The sequence below is a fragment of the Phlebotomus argentipes genome, unplaced genomic scaffold (genome assembly GCF_947086385.1).
Source record: "Phlebotomus argentipes unplaced genomic scaffold, Phlebotomus argentipes genome assembly scaffold_4, whole genome shotgun sequence".
Lineage (NCBI taxonomy): Eukaryota > Metazoa > Arthropoda > Insecta > Diptera > Psychodidae > Phlebotomus > Phlebotomus argentipes.
In genome coordinates, this window is record NW_026776174.1 from 7034044 (window position 1) to 7051086 (window position 17043).

At 40.4% G+C, this 17043-nt stretch overlaps 4 protein-coding genes across 7 annotated transcripts; 3 read left to right on the forward strand and 1 right to left on the reverse strand.

Annotated features, from left to right (window-relative positions):
* Nucleotides 1–325: 325 nt before the first annotated feature.
* Nucleotides 326–3581, reverse strand: LOC132258082 (DNA-binding protein K10-like). Its single transcript, XM_059755186.1, has 2 exons — nucleotides 2426–3581; nucleotides 326–1113 (listed from the first exon to the last, which is right to left on the reverse strand). The coding sequence occupies exons 1-2, from the start codon at nucleotides 3479–3481 to the stop codon at nucleotides 1033–1035; spliced, it is 1137 nt and encodes a 378-aa protein (XP_059611169.1). The 5' UTR covers nucleotides 3482–3581; the 3' UTR covers nucleotides 326–1032.
* Nucleotides 3582–3910: 329 nt separating this feature from the next.
* On the forward strand, nucleotides 3911–4981 carry LOC132257895 (uncharacterized). Its single transcript, XM_059754949.1, has 2 exons — nucleotides 3911–4084; nucleotides 4137–4981. Exons 1-2 carry the CDS (start codon nucleotides 3950–3952, stop codon nucleotides 4971–4973), a joined length of 972 nt encoding a protein of 323 aa, XP_059610932.1. The 5' UTR covers nucleotides 3911–3949; the 3' UTR covers nucleotides 4974–4981.
* Nucleotides 4982–5042: 61 nt separating this feature from the next.
* On the forward strand, nucleotides 5043–7175 carry LOC132257440 (DNA-directed RNA polymerase II subunit Rpb4). Of its 2 annotated transcripts, XM_059754330.1 has the most exons (4): nucleotides 5043–5225; nucleotides 5285–5939; nucleotides 5999–6661; nucleotides 6726–6828. In XM_059754330.1, the coding sequence occupies exons 1-3, from the start codon at nucleotides 5165–5167 to the stop codon at nucleotides 6645–6647; spliced, it is 1365 nt and encodes a 454-aa protein (XP_059610313.1). In that variant the 5' UTR covers nucleotides 5043–5164; the 3' UTR covers nucleotides 6648–6661; nucleotides 6726–6828. The 2 variants fall into 2 exon arrangements, with proteins under 2 accessions (XP_059610313.1, XP_059610314.1); XM_059754331.1 differs by lacking the exons at nucleotides 5285–5939; nucleotides 5999–6661 and having other exon boundaries at nucleotides 6726–7175.
* A 1073-nt stretch (nucleotides 7176–8248) lies between these two features.
* LOC132257307 (monocarboxylate transporter 12) lies at nucleotides 8249–16710 on the forward strand. Of its 3 annotated transcripts, XM_059754164.1 has the most exons (9): nucleotides 8249–8470; nucleotides 8625–8721; nucleotides 10685–10777; nucleotides 12849–13118; nucleotides 14214–14291; nucleotides 14450–14498; nucleotides 14556–14735; nucleotides 14856–15192; nucleotides 15655–16710. In XM_059754164.1, the coding sequence occupies exons 2-9, from the start codon at nucleotides 8697–8699 to the stop codon at nucleotides 16708–16710; spliced, it is 2088 nt and encodes a 695-aa protein (XP_059610147.1). In that variant the 5' UTR covers nucleotides 8249–8470; nucleotides 8625–8696. The 3 variants fall into 3 exon arrangements, with proteins under 3 accessions (XP_059610147.1, XP_059610145.1, XP_059610148.1); XM_059754162.1 differs by having other exon boundaries at nucleotides 8253–8721; XM_059754165.1 differs by lacking the exons at nucleotides 8249–8470; nucleotides 8625–8721; nucleotides 10685–10777 and adding an exon at nucleotides 11159–11271.
* Nucleotides 16711–17043: the final 333 nt, after the last annotated feature.

Here is a 17043-nt window from a genome sequence, read left to right on the forward strand (position 1 = left end):
ATCAATATCGTTAAGTTTGAGGAATAAAAACAAAAAAAAATGTCTTATTCCATTTCTATCTTTTTTCTTCTCTTTTTTTCAAACTTTAAGAGATATTTTTGCAAAGATTTTCTTTTCATTTTTTTTTACTCTTTATCATTATCAAAATCAAAAGACAAGAATTCTATTCAAATCTATCTTCGAGTCAGACAGGAATTTTCATTTATTTTCCTTTTTCATAATTCTTTACTCTTGTTTTCTCTTTTTTACTAATTAAATTTCACATAAATCTTAATGTATAATATTTTAAATATTCTCTTAAGGGGTTATTATATATTTTTTCTTCCTTTTAATGTTATTTAAATCCAGTAAAAGTTCCTTTTATTCACTTTCAAAAGATCGACACAAAAATTGTGTGTGTTTTTTTATGAACCTCGGCAAATTAATCTTTTATCAACTTTTTCTTGAGGTATAAAAACTTTTACTTGGTTTTTCAAAAGCAAAAAAAAAGATTTTTTCATGAGAAAATCTCAATTTATTTAATACAATTGGTAATAATTTTCATGTTTCAAAAATTGAAAGTCATTTTGAAAGAATTTACACACAAGTTATTTAAGTTTTAATATTTTTTCCACAAATATTCTGTGAGATTTCTCTCCATTTTGCAAACATTTGTAGCATATGAATTTGTTGAAAGACATGAATTTTTTTTATGTTGTAAACTACGTTCATTTAACATTACAAAGATAAGAAAAAGAGGCAAATTAATGTCTTACATAATTGCGGATTATTGTTAAATTTATCGGTCTTTTGTTCCTCCTTTTTTCGGGGGTTGATCCGATAAGAGAACTAAAAAAGTGAGAGAAAAAATCCTGTTCTCAGTGTGTCTCTCTCATGTTTCCACAGCTCATTCAAGCTCTCTCGGCTGTTCTTAATTCTTGGCTGTTTTCTTTTTTTGTTGCAAACTGTGTGATTTTATGCAAAACACACACACACAAGAGAGAGAGAGAGAGAGAGATGCATGGAAAAACTATTGAGTTTTTCACTCTGACTCTACTCGCCATTTGGCTTCGATTCAGCATCTGTGCCATTGGCATTGTCCGACTCGACCAATGTTTTCTCAACAATTTTCTCCTGCAAAAACAACAAACATTTGTTCATTTGTTGGTGGAAAAAAAAACTATTCCAACTCTATCAAAATTATTATTATTCTTATTATTATTTATCAAATTCTAGAGAGAGAGAAAAATCAATTCATATTCACTGGGCGTGGTTTTTATTTTATTTGATAATGGCAAAATAGAGGAAAGTTTAGAGTGTAAAACAGAAATATTCTCGACTTATAATGGCAAAATAACAGAGAATAACAGCAATAGGAAAGAAAATAAACTACATTTTCCTTCACTTTGGATTGCGAATTTCCATTGTGAGCATTTTAAGGATATACTTAAATTCGTCGTTGAACAACAACTCTTCCCCATGGATTTTCTCAGGTCAAAATAGTGGTGAATTTGGGCAGTGAATTTTTAGTGAATTTGAGAGAGGGTGAAAAAGAATTTATCTATCAGTCACGGTGATTCTCAGTTTTCTCTATCAATTTGTTTTCATTTATCACATAGAAAAGAACGACGAGTGAGTCGAAAACTATCAAAAGTCAAAATCGCAATTTTTCCGTAGAGCAAAAATAAAATTTAGCTTCAATATTGTTGCGAAATTTGTCAAATTTACCTCAAAACGCCTTCAAATCGTCCGTTAAAGTGCAAATATTGCTCTGTATTTTTTATTTTGTAAATACTTTAGTTGATTTTATTGATATTTAATGAAATTAAAAAAAAATATGGCAAAATTAATGGAAAATCTGAAAATATTACTCTTCAAAGTCGATTTTATCCAAACGAATTCTAAAAAAATCAACTTTTTCCTACAATTATTGATCTTTTCCTTAATGTTTTCAAGTGAAAAAATTTAATAAAATATGAGAAATATTCATTCAAAGTGTAAAAAACATTTTAGGATAATTCTGATCATCTATAATTATTTTCTTAAAGGCGTTTTGTGCATTTGATTGCAATTTTTGAGACATTTTTCTTTTCATTCGCAAAACATGACGATTTTTTTTCCATTTGTGCTTATTTAGATAAATAAGATTTTTTCTATTGTCTCATAAGATGGAAATCTCAAAATTTCTCTACATAAAGAACAGCTAAAGAGCTTTTCAAAAATTCACAAGACGCAAACTACGATAAATGGACTTTTCATCGTTTTCCATTCACCCGCCGAGAAACCCTTTCAAACAATGCGTCAAGTGTGCCTTGACAACGCCTTTGTGATCTTTTTCTCATACTTACGCATCCTGCGAAAGCGCGCGCGCGCGCGCCTCTGTGCGTCTGGCCAGAGAGAGCACAGAGACCGGGATTTGTGGGCTGCATTACTGTGTGGAACTCACCTGGCTGCTCTTGTTCTTGCTGTACTCCGCCTTGGCGGCATCGTAGAGCGCCACGAACTTGTCGCGCTCAGTCTTGAAACACGCGAACAACTCGTCATTGCGATTCCCCTTCAGCTGATTCTGCAGATCCTGCTTCTTCTGGTGCTGGTCGCGGATCTCCTGCGTCACCCACGGCTCCTCCAGCGGGTACTGATTCTGTGGCTGGTTGTTGGGCTTTTTCGTGATGCCGGGCTTCATCTTGCCCTTGGCTTTGGTTGGCTTGCGCTGCGTCTTCTGGTTGGCATTCTGCTGCCGCCGCATGCGATTGCCGCCCACGTTGCCGGCGTTGGGGCGGCCGCCGCCGCCCATCAGGGGGCGCGGCGGGCCCATGCCGCCGGGCATGGGTCGAGGCATTCCTGGCATGGGCGGCCACTGGCCCATTGGCGGCGGCATCGGCGGTCCGGGCCGCGGGCCGAAGCCCATGAAGCGCCCGTTCATGGGCGGCGGATGGAAGGGCGGCATGTTGGGGCCCATGGGGTGGGGGTGCATGCGGGGCGGCATGGGGCCGCCGCGGAAGGGCGGGCCCGGCGGCCCGGGACGCTGATTCATGCTGGGCGGCGTCGCTGGCGGCATGCGCGGCTGCTGATTGCCCCAGCCGCCGCCGCCCCCTCCGCCGCCCATGCTGCCGCCCCCGCCGCCCATCTGGCCGCCGCCCTGCGGACGCTGCAGCGGCATCTGCTGGCGCCGCCGCTGCGGCTGCTGATTCTGCCCCATCGGCCGCTGGTTCTGCTTGCGCTGCATCATTCCGCCCGAGACGCCGCCCAGCTTGCCCTGCACCTTCGACATGCCGCCCGGCTGGCCGCCGCCGCCCATCGGCGGCCGGATGGCGGGCTCGTTGAAGTCCATGTATCCGGGATTGTCCATCATTTGGTTGGCATTGTAGTTGCTAAACATGGCGACGCCACCCATGTTGGGTCGCATGACGCGCTTCTGCACGCCCTGCTTGAACTTCTGCACATTGTTCCTCTGCTTCTGCGGCGGCCGACGGCGCTGATTCTGGGCCTTTGCAGCTGCCATCGCGGACCTAAAGCACCTCTTAATGCAAGAAAAATGCCTGGAAAATTCCACACCACGCTCTGACTTTCAGAGAAAAAAAATGACAATAATGACACCAAAGCCCGGCTGAACAGTCGCCATGCCAAGTGCTTTCACAAACATGTCACAATATTATCACGGATTTTCCGAGAAACAGAACGGGAGTGAATTAAGCATCAAAGAAGTTCTCGTAAACTACAATTGTGTCTTTATCTTCATTGAAAGAGTGTGATGATTGTGCAAATACGGGAAAATATTCCCATCTTGATTTTAGTATATTTCCAATTGCGCCTATTCCTATGCAAAGCCTCGACGTGATATTGATTTGCAATGTGTTTGCTGGTGCTCGAATTTCAGTCACTCCGAAACAGCAATAATGCCCAAATAACCTACAAATTTACGTAAACACCAATGAAAACACACAGAGATTCGCGTATTTTTCAGTAAATTATGGATTATCAGTGTGGCTGTGAGAATAATTATCTCTTTGTGAATCCTCTGTGTCAATTAGAAACGTTGGATCAGTTGGAAGTAATCTTAGAGGCAATCATCAACGGAGAAAATGACAATGCTGAAGAATCTTTGGTAGTGCAGAAGAAAACAAACCAGATTCCGAGCTAATTCTTTTCTTATTCAGGCAACAATTCAGGCTCTTCTCAGTTCGATGACTTCTACTATTCCGGGGGATTTCATCTCTTCTCTCCCCATGGAAATTCCCAGTGATGCTGAGGAAATGCCGTATTGGATAGAGAATCCCTTTCTCAAAGACGCTTTCAAGGATCATCAGCTCACTGAGCAGATTTCCGGCTGTGAAAAATGCACAATCATCAACCCCAAAATCTCCGGCGCACTGAATTATGGCTTTTTCCTGCTGTGCACGCGACAGTACAAGGAAACTGAGCTCATCCGGAAGATCATTTATCTTCTGGCGCCTTTTAGAAAACGACACAAGGAAATTCCGCAGTTTTACAGCACAATCTGGAAGTTTGCATTCGAGAGAAAGCTCTCTTCGTCTCTGTACGAGGATCTCATGCTCTTTCACTCTCATCCCGTGGAGGAAATGCTCGATAATCTCATTGCCAGTCTTGAATTCGATGAATATGCTTTCGTGACGCTACATTTGGATCTGAAATATCAAGAATTGGCAGATTATTCGAAGAAATCCAAGAGAATCTTCAACTTTATCCTAGATTCCGTCGTTCAGAGGTTCTTAGTATCGAGAAAAGTGTTCTTCAGAGATTTCCTGACTCACTTCATTGAGTATCTGAAGAATCTAGTTCTTCCGACAAACTTTATCAATATGTTTAGAGATATTTTGTATCCTTTTGCAGCCTTTTTCGTATACAATTACAATAATAACAAACGCCTCGTGAGATATATTGAAGAAATGCGAATTAGTGATTACAAAATGTACGTGGCTCTTGGGCTGTCTTTTAAAAGATACCATTTCCTGACTGATGAATTAATAAAATAGATTTTAGGACTGGATTTAGTCTGGAATTCGTTACAGTTCAAATGCAATTCGTTGAACTCTTTTCTAGCAGTTCGTGACGTTTTCGCTGTTTGCGCTCCGGAAAACATGAGCAGCGCTTCCTCTGTGTTTTTGTGCGTTTTTCTGTGAAATACCACAATTTTCTTGTACATTTTTCTAGTGAAAAGCCCACAATGGCCCATCCTTCGGTCGATCTGGTGGAAGAGGACGCTGCGGATCTGCAATTTCCCAAAGGTAGGAAGTGGCAAAGGTTTTGGAGGTTAAGATTGTGTTTATGTTTTCCGCGTTTGCAGGTAATGTTTTCCCGGAATCCCTGTCCTTGACCACTTCTTCCTCCGTTCAGACGCTGTGCAATTACTGCTGCGTGAGTCTCTCTGAGCCATTTATTGAGTGTGTCGATTGTCGTGAGATGTTTTGCCTCTCGTGCTTCTCCAGCGGCGTTGAGACGCAATGTCACAGGAATTTTCACTCCTACACTTTCCGGCGGGATGATTTTCCCATCTTCCGCGAGTCCTCGTGGACGGGAAGAGAGGAAAAATTGCTCCTCGATACAATAATGAAGTGTGGATTTGGTAATTGGAGTGATGCAAGCAAATTTCTGGACAAATACTCGAGCATTGATTGTCGAAATCACTATTTTAACTTCTATGCCAAGGGATTTGTGGGCAAAATGAGTGGAATTGACGTGGATCCGTATGAGAGAAGGCATTGTCCCTATTGGGCCAGGAGGGAGAGTGCAAAATTGGTGAGATTCCTGCCAGAAGAGTTGCACACAAAAACCCTCGCCGGCTATTGTGCGACGCGAGGAGAATTCGCCGTTCCCTATGATCACACGGCGGAAAGAAGCCTGAATCTGATGGACACAGAACCGTGGACGAATGACGAGGACACAAAGTCTGTCGAAGAGCTCAATTGCGGCGTCTTTCGCGCATTCAACAATCGCTTGAGGTAGGAAAACAGGAATTGTGTGAAGAGTGCAAATTCTCAAGGATTCACTGACTTTTCAGGGAACGTCATCGAAGATATCGGATTATTAGGGATCACGGACTGCTGGACTTTGAATCTTCGGCATCTCAGATCAGAGACATTGAGGAAATCTTGTTTGCCAGAAAGTTTTCCATTGAAGAAGCGACGAATTCAATCAGATTCGGTGTCTTTATGCAATTGCTGTCGGCTGAGTCATTTGATCTGCTCGTGGCGGGTTTGAAGCACGCTCAAAACACCAAAATGTACCTCCATAGGCTGCACGAGTTGCGTCATCTCGGCATTACTTCTTTGCACGGTGGAAAACTCTACCACAAACTTCTGGCGGCGCGCGAAAAGCGGCGAAAGTCCGAAAAGACACACAAAGAGACGCTGGACAAGCTCATGTTCGCCCCTGGGCGAGACAGGAAGTACAATCCCATGCCAATGAACATAATCGGTCTGTCTGGCTATGAGAAGCTCTCAGAGGAGGAGAGAGAGTTTTGCAGCAATCTCAGACTCCAGCCGGATGTCTTTTTCACACACAGAGAGACTCTCGTGAGCGCCAATGCTGTGCTTGGATATTTGCCACTGTCCGAAGCGAGAAAACTCCTCAAGATTGACGTGAATAAGACGAGGAAACTCTATGATTATCTCGTGACAAAGGGTCTCATCGCGAAGCCACAGACATAATCAAAGAGAAAAATGTGAGAGAATCAACAGGAATACATTTACTTCTAACACTCTCTTTTCTCCGTTTTCTCCTTGCAGAGTTTGAGAATGCCGAAACACTGCTGATCAGCGAGGTGCACATGCTGTTGGACCATCGAAAGAAGCTCAACGAGTCGGCGGACGAAGAGCAGGAGTTCTCAGAAGTCTTCCTCAAGACCTACAGCTACACTGACATCTTTCGCAAGTTCAAGAACAAAGAGACCATCGCGGCCGTGCGCAGTTTACTGATGCAGAAGAAGCTGCACAAGTTCGAGCTGGCCGCTCTGGGGAATCTCTGTCCGGAGGCGCCGGAGGAGGCCAAGGCGCTGATTCCGTCGCTGGAGGGACGCTTCGAAGATGAGGAACTGCGACAGATTCTCGATGACATCGGCACGAAAAGGAGTTTGCAGTATTAGATGGTAATTCGCGCTCTTTTGCCTGGAATAAAGTGGAATTATTGCTAAGACAAAAATTGGATATTTACAAAATTTGTCGATATTCGCGAATGGTCGGATTTAATTGGAATTTTGACTTTTTTTTAAGACACAGACGAAGCCAGAATGAACTTGAATTCCGTGAAAATGCTTCAAAATTTCATGCCGACAAGGAAATGAAACCGAAAAGCGTTTAATTAAGAGTCAATTCATCAATATTTATCCCAAATTAGTGATTATAATGAGCTTAGAATGTTTTTCCTGTGAGAAATGAGAGTTATAATGTTGAATTTTCATTTAAAAAGCCTTTCCTGGGTTAATATTCAACATATTTCAGGCTATTCCGTTCTTTGATTTGAACTTTAATATTCCTTTTATTCTTAATTTGATATTCAGTTTTAGAAATCGTCAGTTAGATTAGTTAGAAAGGCTGTTAGAAGTTCTGATGATATTCTCTAAATGCAAATAGTTTATTTTCACGCTCAAATTCCTCTCTTTCCTGATCAGGATCATGCCAGGAAGTTAAAGAGTGTAAGAAGAGAAGGAAAGGAACGCGAAAATACGATATTAACAGCTTCCCAAGCGAATATTGTGGAAAACAAGGCGAAAACTGACGTTTTGGGCTTTTAAAGAAGTTCTTAGAGTTCTTAGAAGAAGATTCAAAAGCCAAGGATGAACATTAAAGCGTTAGAGAATGTTAGAAAAGATTCTATAGTAAAATGGATAAATTTCAGGGCTAAAAAAAATTATTTAGCGCGGGTTTTAGATCACAAATACGAAAATAAAGAAACGTTTTAAAGGACATAAAATTTTCAGCACAGGTTTAGTGGAAAATTGCGATGAGAAAAGAATATTTTTTGGCAGTTTATTAAAAACAAAAATGGCTGCAGAAAAGCCCTTTTCTGTACTCCTTTCATCTCTCATTTATTTCTTTTTATTTACGTCCTTATTGAATCAGGAATTTTTTTTACGATGAATCGAATCAATCTGGAGATTCCCAAATAAATTGCATCGCAATGCAGTCGAGATGCAAGATTCTGTGGCACTCAAAACCCACATTAGCAACTCCTTGAAGGTAATTTCCGTAATTTCAATGTATACTTTGATTGCATAGAAGTTTCTCTGCGCGCGCTGAATGAATGCCGCCAGATGGCTCTGCACGAGAGTTGACGTTTCCATTTCTATGGCGAGAGTGCAAATTTTTACTCCGTAAGAGAGACAGTCGGATTTTCCTGGCTTCAGAGTATTTTGTGATGTGAAAAGTAAACAACAATCTCAAGACGGTGTGCTTATTTGGCCAAGTGTGTGCCGAATTTGCTAAAACTCGTGTTTCTTATATGTCCTGTTAAAAGTGTGTTAAAGAAACTCTGTGTGAGTTTTTCCTGCAAATTTTCCAGCTTTTTCACATATTAAATTAATTATTGGTGTCTCTCTTGAGTAACTTCTTTTCCCCACTTCGACGCAAACACTTAAGTGATATGTCAGAAAGATAGTATTAACATCAAGAGATTTTACATGATTTTAGTGTGATCAAGAAGAAAAGCGACGAAATAAGCAATTTTCCACACATTATTGCACGAATCAAAGAGAGAAAACAATGGAGAACAGGAAGTTGGAACAAGGTAAGAAATTGATGCGGGAAAATGAAGCATTTCCAGTGAAAATTACAGTCGTGAGGCGAAACATCTTGACAAGCCAAATTTTCCCTGTACATTTTTCTGAACCTTGACCCACAAACTCAAATTTCTGTCCTCATAAATGCTAAAAGTGTTCAAGGCAAGGCTGACAGACACTATTTTGCACAATCTGGTCTAGTAACTTGGGTGTAAAACCGCCCATTTATAGACAAAGACTTGTACTTTGATTCCGGCTTTTTGCCACAGAATTTGCATGATCACTTATCGACCAAGAAAAAACAGTGTAGAAAGATTGATGGCAAAAGCCAGACAGCTCACGTTTTCATTGAGACAAAGAACTTCGCGGTGAATGATAAGAATTCCAAGACAAGGTGAAGAGATTCTCCTTGCTCTTGAAATACTTTCCACACTGCAGTGATTTTCCACATATTTCCCAGTGTGCAAATCAATACTAAATTGCCGCCAATTAAGAGCATTTTTGTGCCTTAATGTGGAGGGGAAAGAAAAAACTCCGAGAATGTCTCAAATCAGCTGATTTCCTGCGACGAGGTCAATGAAATTCACTCTACAATTCCCACCGTCTTTCCACCTTCATTTCCCACCTCGTGCATATCGGCGAAGGCACGACTCGATGAATCACTCGTGAAATGAACTTTTGCGTTGCGTCGCGATGACCGCAAAACCGTGAATTTTCCTGTAACAATTGCGCTAATTTCTTATCTGTGTGAATCTGTCACGGGATAATTTGTTGTGCAAGCAAAATTGTAGCGCAAAAATATTTATATTTTCACCCATTCAATTCGTGGAAAACACCCAAAACCAAACCATTCCAGTTATATTTGAAAAACACTCATGTTTGTCACATTTTCTACAATTCTCATCAAGGGGGAGATAATATGGCTGGCTGGTTAAAATCTGTACACATTTTCCTGTCTCTTCAGACTTCTTGGATTGTCTTTAAGACAATTCGATAGGAAATTCTCAATCAGAATTTGGATAGCTTAAAATTAGGCATTGTTAAGTGAAAATTTGAGGTTATGTTTGATTTTAACTCTCTTCGCTTTCAAAATCATGATTTGTATTGAGTGAAAATACACAAATTCACACTAATAAATTAAAATATTGTAGTTTAAAGTTCAATAATTGCTATTTTCAACTCTTTTCGTGTCTAATAAGTTACATAACCTAGAAAATATGTGTCAATATGAAGAATTTGTATGAAAAATCATTGATTTCTCAGAATTCTGTGAAAAGATTGGAATAAAACGATAAATGAGGCCAAAATCAGTGAAGCTTTACTTGATTTTTTACTTTTATTACCATGAAAATCAACAGAAAACTAACTGAAATCGACTAACCTAGAAAAATATATCAAAATTAGGACTTGGACAAAAATTAATAATAATTTCTGGGAGTAAAATAAATCAACAGAAAATCAAAGCTCAAATACTGAAAAGAATTGAAACACTTTCACTTCCTAAAACTTCTTCTGATCATGTACACCACTTCTGATCATATTATCTCCCCCTTGGCTCTGGTCACGAGAGATGAACGCAAAAGTTTTTCCAATATTCATCAAACCGAACATAAATTGAAGGCTTGAATTGAAGTTAATTTTGATGTTGTTCATTAATTGCACTCATTCGATGGAAATGAGCAATATGAGGAAATTGCACACTTTAATTTGCTCATACATTGGATCGAATACGGAAGTTTTCTTATCACAAACTTCTCTTTTATCTCCGCCACACTTGTGTGGAATTAAATGTCTCGCACAGTTTAGTGTTTACTTTACGCCAATTAGAAGAATATCAGAAATCTTCGGTTTTCTGTTTTGTATCCTTCACAATCTTTCTGTCTTTGTACATTTTGTGTGTGAAATTCTGCAAGAGAATGTGTGTTTTGCTGTGTGTAGATTGATATTTTGCCATATTTTGCTTCTCTGCAGATGAAACTGTGGCACCGGAAGACGACGAAGTGAGCAAACCTGTAATCCAAAGAAACACTTCTAGTGGCCTTAAGAAAAAGATGCCAAAAATTGGTGAGTAATCTTCCATGTGCATACGAATTTATGCCAATTAGGCGTTAAATATCCAAGATAACATCCACAATACAATAGAGTCAAGAACAAACCAATTTCCAACAACGCCTGAGCCGAGAGAGAGTCACTAAAATCTCGCCTCGCGCGTGTGTTTGTCGCGCCTTTCAATTGACCGTCAAGTGGCTGATGAAAAAAAAATATGGGAATGTTTTGAGATACACATTTTCATCATTTTCCATGAGCCGCAATAGTTGCAATAAAAGCCACCATGAAGTCGAGGCGCGAGAGAAATGAGAGTGACTGACGCACTTTTGCGGGTGACTCGCGCAAGTCTCAATTTGTTAAGTAATCAATATATTTTGAAGAGAGGCGAAAAACGCCACTCGTCAGTTTGCTGTGCGCATCTTAACACACTTGATCGCGAGCTTAAGACACCACAAGAGTGAAGTGAAGATTTTTCTACAGTGTTTCCGGGAAAGTCTCAAGCTAAAAAGGTTGATTCTCTGTTATAGACAAAAGCGCTTCAGTTTTTACTTTGTGCAAATCACACTTCAATCTTGCTCACCAGATGATTAATCCCTCTTGTTTCTCTCACAAACTTGGCCAACCATAAATCTTGCGCACTTTCAGTGACTCTTCTCGATGATTTTGAATGCCAATTTTTGTCCAAATTCACCAACAACGCAATGAAAAGGACGTGATAAGTGAACGCCAAAGCTAGCTTATAGGACAGCTGAGTGAAATTTTAAACTTTTATAACTCAGATTCAATTGCAGTGAGAAAAAAGTGTAACCACAATTTAGAAACGTGTCGATCTGAACTATTAAAGTGCCTAAAAATGACTTTTTAAATAGAATGACATTAGAACATAACTAATGATTCAAAAATTATTTGTTATCAATATTATTATTGACAACAGCGCTTCTAGCGATGGTCGGATGAACTTCTGTCGTTTTAATTAGTTGTAGAGTTTTGCAAGACCTTTCCAACGAGCCCAAAATGATTAAGATCGGATTAATAGAATCAAAGTTATAGCTATTTAAAATCAAAACTTTAAATCATTATAACTCCGGTTCTATTGCAGCTACAAAAAGTTATAAGCAATCTTTAGAGACGTCTTGATCTGGACTATAACATACTAAAATCCTATTAAAATTCACCTTCTAGTTGCCGAGATACAGGCGTTTAAAATTCAAACAATATGGCGTTATTTGTTATGACGTCACAGATAAAAGGTGAATGTGACCTACTAAGCTTTAATATTCTCTACGTTATTTAACCATGATTTTCAATTACATTGCGTATCATTAAAATGTGATTGAATTATTTTTCTGTCTAGTGATTTTTAGAAATGCGAAATAGATTAATTTTTTGCGTATTTTGTAATTGAAAAAGATTTTCTGGGTCAACAGGGAAAAAGCTCAATTGTTATCACACCTGAAGCTTCATTTTATCATTCTGCGCTTCCTTCGAGTGTAAAATTGTCAAGAATATCACAGATTAATCGTCTATAAATCAATTGTATTACGCAAAGATAATTTTGAGATTAATTTCCACCGTCACAAGTTTTTCCACGTGTCTATTCTGAGAGATGAGAAAACTCACCGAGGCAGTCAGATGATGCTTTCAAAAAGAGTCACAAAATGCATGTTTAGCCTTTTATCATTGCGATTGCCAAGAGCAACGCGCATGTTTCCATCGGAATTATGGTTTTGCATGTCGTGTGGGTGATGAAGAGGAAACTCGTGTGAATTTTTGGGTGGAAAGACGTTTGGCCAGAAGAACTCACACACACATAACTTATATTGAGCAAATAAATGAGTCCGATTAGCTGAGTGAACTCACTTCTCTCGTTTGTGTGTACAAAATGACAAAAGTCGATCAATATTTTTCAGCTGAAATCGCTGCTGAAGTAACTAGAAATCATAAGAAGACAATCAATGGAAGACTCTAGAGAAAGAAAATTATACTATTTTTGTCCAAGAGTTTGTTGAACGTTTTCATGATCATCAGTGGTAAAAAGTTCCGAGACTAAAAAGTGATCTCTAAATATATTTGAATTTCTTCGCAGTTACAATTTTGCCAGAGGAGGACGAAGAGAAGCATGAGAGGGAGAAAATGACCCAAGCTGCAATGGAAAATGCCGAGTACGAATTGGTGCCGCCGGACGGCGGCTGGGGATGGCTGGTTCTGGCCGGATCTATGCTCGTGAACATTCTCATTCCCGGCACAATTAAGAGCTTTGGAGTTCTCTTTGTGGAATTCCTCGAGACATTCAACGCCTCTCCCGCGACAGCCGCTTGGATTCCCGCGCTGTGCTACTTCCTCTACAGTTCACTAGGTGAGGAGCAAAGGATCCTCTCAAGGGGGAGATAATATGCCTTAAATCTGTACACAAACTTGAAATTCTCAGGCTGTTTGCGCACTAATTCTCAATTTATTATGATTTTCTTGCGTTTTTCCAAGGGGCAAATCACAAGGCGATTTTTGAGGAAACTTAATGTTCTCTAATCAAATAATCAATTATTTGAGTAAAGTAATAAAAAAAAAGATTATTTTCTCAAGGGAAATTATAAAATAATAAAAAAAATTCAAATTCTGAATAAGAAAAAACCAAAAAATGAATATTTTTCCAAGTAAAATTGCAAAAAAAATCAAAAAATAATCAAATCCTGAATATAACAATAAAAAAATGATTATTTTTCCAAGTAAAATTGCAAAAAAATCAAAAAATAATCCGAATTTGTATGAAATAATCCATTTTTTAATAAAATATTCTGAAAATAATCAGAATTTTGTATGAAATAATTAAAATTTAAATCACAAATAATTAGAATTTTGTATGAAATAATCAAAATTTGAGTATATTATTAAAAAAATGATTCAGTAATTCAGTAATGATTCAGTAGAAAAAGAATATTAAGGCTGTTTCTACTCTACTTCTACTGAAGTGGGATAATTTGCCCGTAAAAGAAGCACTTTGGAGAGGAATATTGCGAGTTTTTGAACACTTCCACTTCATTAAAACTTCTGTTGAGTTGTACACCACTTCTAGTTGTATTATCTCCCCCTTTGTTCCTTTAGGGAATTAAGAAAAACTACTGCTTGAAAGATCTACAAGGGATCTTTCAGTGATCGTCTTTGGGTTTTCCCGATATAAATTTATCTCACACCTTGACAAAGAATCGTATTGGGAAATGAAAATGTATTTTCGTGGGCAAGAGAGAAAGAAAAAATCCCCAAGGTTGAGAGCTTGATTGACTTGTCAAGTAAAAGAACGTGATCCAGTTCTGTTTTTCCTATTAATTACCACTTCGATAAGCTTCCATTATCTGCTATGGATGAGATTATCAGTCACTCAATTTGGTGGTTTTTTAGCGGAGAGGAACAAATGTGAGATTGGCTGAAATGTCTGTATTTTCTTTCCTTCTTTCAGGACCCGTTTCAAGCATTTTATCCGTGAAATATTCATACCGAACTGTGACGCTGATTGGTGGAACATTTGCAGCCGTAGGTAAAGAGCCAAAATAAGACATAGAATACTCTCTCGAGCGTGCACGCGAACAGAGTGCGACCCACAAATGAGATCTCAATGTCTATGTAAAAATGCCACCACGTGTGCTGTGGAGTGTGGAGAGAAATGTGACGATAAAATGGTTCAATTTGTTGTAGGAATGATTCTCACATTCTGGGCCTCATCTGTCACATATTTATACATTAGGTACGCCAGCAGTCAGGCAAGAGATTTTAGTCAAAAATGAATCATTTTCAATTATAGTTATGGGATTTTGGTGGGCACGGGCGCCGGATTGGCCTTTCCACCGACCGTCTACATTGTCACATCGTACTTTGTGCGCCTGCGAGGACTCGCCAATGGACTGTGCATCTCCGGCAGTGCCCTGGGATCCATCATCCTGCCGCCGGTGTTGAGATACTTGCTGGAGACCTTTGGATACAGGTTTTCATTAAACATGCCGGCATTGATGATTTCGCCACTTGCAAATCATCTCTGCACTCTTTGCACTGCGCTGTGTTGATCCTGTCTTGTCGCCCTAATGTGCATCTTGTCCTGTTGCAGAGGAGCCTGTCTCATCATGGGTGGCGTCACGCTAAACGTCTGGGTGGCGGCGATCTTTTATCAGCCCGTCGAGCAGCACATGAAGCGCGTGCCGAAAGCTCTGCCGCCGGTTGAGGAGCCGCAAAACGCGGATGAAGATATGGGAATCGTGCTGGATCTCACGGCCAACACATCTCCCGATGCCACTGATGGACGTGCCAAGTTCGCCATCGAGGATTCAGGGACGAAATCTCCGGAGAGCCAAACGCCGACGCCCACGCACGAGAATGGATTTGTCCGGAGCGCCAGCGCTGTTGTCGTGAGGAACTTCTCAAGGGGCAGCGGAATTGATGGAATGGTGAGAGAAGTGATCTGAAATTCCAATTATGTCTAACAATGTTGTAGATAATTTCAATATCTATCATTTGAGCCTGATTTGGGGAAAATCCGTGGGAGATTGAGCGAAAACCTCCTAATTTTTGTACAAAAGAGAATTTTTAATAATACTGAAGAAAATCTATAGTCGAAGGTTCCGTAAAATGTCCTTTAATCGTTTAAAATTCTTCGTAAACTGAACTTCAAATTCCTCTTTCTAAGGTATAAAATTCTTATGATCTCCAAACTGGTTTAAATAGTTCTTTTAACGTTTTAAAATCTATCTTCAGACGTAATATTTGTCCCGAAAAGATAATTTAACACCTAAAATATATTTTCCTCCTCCATTTTCCACTCTTTTTCTCTAAATCCTGCACAGAATTCTCACCTCAGTAATTTGGGGCATATTTTCTAAGATGTAATTGAATTTTTTGGTGTTTTGCAGGCCGACAGGAGTCGCAAGGTGAGCGTTCCTGTTAAGGATGCCTTTCGCAATCAAACATACGCCAACAATCTCACGGATCTGAGCTCAACTCCATCGCTGGCCGCCATGCCGGAGTCCCGAATGTCCGGCGCGAGGCTGAGTCAGCGATTTATGAATCACAGAGTGACTTCGAGTGGTCGACTGGCCAAGAGATCGCCATCCACGAGTTCCTTTCAGTACGTCAGCACGCCATATCACGGCAGCACGCTGTCCATTCATCCTGCGGAATTTGCATCGCATCTCTCCATCAAGTCCATCACGAATTCCCTCAATCCCGTGTCGTCGTGCTCGCGGATCAAGAAGGAGGGCAAGGAGAGGAACGACGACGATGAGGAGGAGGAGGAGAGAAAGAAGAAGGAGAAGAAGAAGTTCTTCGACTTGAGTCTCCTCAGCGATCCAACATATCTCGTGATTCTCATCTCAAACTCCACCAACGCCATCGGCTACACGAACTTCATCATCCTCCTGCCGGCGTACGCGATCTCGATGGGCTTCGACAAGAGTCTGGCGGCGTACTTGCTGTCGATTGTCTCGCTGCTGGACTTGGTGGGGCGCATTGGGGGCTCCGCCCTGTCAGACACGGAACTCATACCGAAGACGTGGTACTTCATCGGCGGACTCGCCATCTCGGGCGTGTCTCTGTCGCTGCTGCCGCTCGCCACCACGTATCCCTTCATCAGCATCTGCTGCGCGTGCTTCGGCCTCGCCTCGGGCGTCTACGTGGGCATCACGGCGGTGATTATGGCGGACATGCTGGGCCAGGAGCGTCTCACGTCCACCTACGGCATCAGTCTGTTCGTCAACGGCATCCTGCAGCTCGTGGGACCGCCGATTTGTGGGCTGTGGATTGAGCAGGTGACGTCGTACGAGTCCCTCTTCACCACGCTCGGCTTCATTCTGCTCGGCGGAGCCGCTCTCTGGGGCTTCATGCCCATGATCAGGCGCAACAAGGCCAGAGCCGAGCGCAAGGCGGCCGCGGCGGGAGGAGCTGAGACGGAGAAGAGCCTCCTGGCATGAAGAGCAATCGAGGATGAAGACAACCGATTCAGGATCATTGATACTTAAGAGGAAAGAAAGTGTGTGAATAAATTAGATCAATCTATTTCTACACTTATAGAATTTTAGCAAAGAAAAAAAATATAGCAAAGAAGAGAGTATATTTGTATAAAATGAAAAATTTTTAAAAGAGAAAAAGAAGAGAAAGAGAATTTTAATGTGTAGAATTTTTGAAGTATTTCTTTTTCAAACTTATCCGCACACAAATCTCTCTTGTGAGAAGGAAAAATCTGTATTATTTTCTTATTATTTCATCATATTATTATTATTTTTTGTTTGCACAGACAAAAGGAG